Source organism: Chondrus crispus, genomic scaffold, assembly GCF_000350225.1.
Source record: "Chondrus crispus Stackhouse genomic scaffold, scaffold_253, whole genome shotgun sequence".
In the NCBI taxonomy this organism is placed as follows: Eukaryota; Rhodophyta; class Florideophyceae; order Gigartinales; family Gigartinaceae; genus Chondrus; species Chondrus crispus.
This window is the reverse complement of record NW_005179142.1, coordinates 30017-31258: the sequence shown is the minus strand read 5'-3', so window position 1 is coordinate 31258 and position 1242 is coordinate 30017. Positions and strand designations below refer to the sequence as shown.

The window sequence follows — 1242 nt, the reverse complement described above, 5'->3', positions numbered from 1 at the left end:
GGAAGGAAAAAAAAAGAAAAGAAAAGCGCCTGTTAGGACTGGCCCTCAGGAGGCACGGTGCCCTTCTCTGGCCAGATCTTGAGATATAGAGAGAGAGAGAGTACGGGCGCATACGTATCATGGTATGGTAAGGGAATGAGAGGCGTTCGTTGAAGAGATGGTGCGAGATGCACGGTTCTGTATCAAAAAAAAAAAAAAACAAGCAAGTGCAACTCAATGACAGAAGAAAGTAGAGGATGGGTGCCAAGTATGTAACATGTTAGGCTACGGCGCGTCGCTCTCTCCTGTCTCGGCCGCCGGCTTCAACAAGAGCAACAAGGGCAAAAAAAGGCAACAGGCACTGTCGTTGTTGAATTATGTATACGTCAATAGTTTGTTTTTATGTTCCCCCAACCGCGGGGGGAAGAGATTCAGAACTGTTAGCGAAAAAACCTGACACTACTATATACACACACGAGGTTGCGACAGAGAAAAAATTAGACGAAACGTCGCAAGGGGCAGGTATCACCTATTCAAACCCGGGACGACCTGGGGCTGCTCCATATCCTCATCGTCCTTGATCCTAACAAAGCGTCCCTTCACGCGGGGCCGTGCATCGGCGAGCTTCTTGCGGCAGTCGTAGCGAATAAGTTTTCCAAACCTGCGCTCTCTGCGCTTTTGCCTAAACCTGACCAACGCAGCCTCCCTGGTCTTCTTCTTAAACTCGCGAATGAGCTCCTGCTTCTCGTGCTCGATACGATCCTTTCGCTCTGCCTAATTCTCGGGCTTGACGGCGCCCTGGGGGCGGTGTTGCATGTGCGCGGCATGGGCGGGCGGCATGACCATGCCTTGAGGGAAGCCCGGGTGCTGGGGACCGGCAAACATGACCATGCCTTGCGGGGCATACATGGGCCCGGGGGCGGAGGGCATCATCATCTGCGGGTGCTGACCGATCATGAACATGCCGTGCGGGTGCTGGTGGGGGTGCGACGGGAGGAAGAAGGGGTGCTGGACCGGGTGCTGGACGGGAGCAGCAGCAGAGGCGGCGGCGGCGGAAGCGGCGGCGGCGGGGTGCGGCGGGACAGTTCCTTGGTCCTTGGGGTCGGAGGAGGAGACGGTGAGTGGAGATTGTGGAGAGACCGGGGAGGAGTTGGAGGGGACCTTTGCGTCGCCGCTGTTTGGCGAGACGTGTCGTTGTTGGTGGTGTGCGGAGTGCGGAAGCGGGGAGGAGGATGTGGCGGGGGAGGCGAGGGAGGCGGGAGG

At 57.2% G+C, this 1242-nt stretch overlaps 1 protein-coding gene across 1 annotated transcript; it reads left to right on the top strand.

Moving 5' to 3' along the window:
* The first annotated feature begins 356 nt into the window (after nucleotides 1-356).
* Nucleotides 357-560, top strand: CHC_T00004845001 (hypothetical protein). Its single transcript, XM_005716346.1, has one exon. The coding sequence runs from the start codon at nucleotides 357-359 to the stop codon at nucleotides 558-560; it is 204 nt and encodes a 67-aa protein (XP_005716403.1).
* Nucleotides 561-1242: the final 682 nt, after the last annotated feature.

Bases quoted from the DNA above. Each gene is read 5' to 3' on its own strand.
- CHC_T00004845001 (XM_005716346.1), top strand. From the start codon at position 357: ATGTATACGTCAATAGTTTGTTTTTATGTTCCCCCAACCGCGGGGGGA.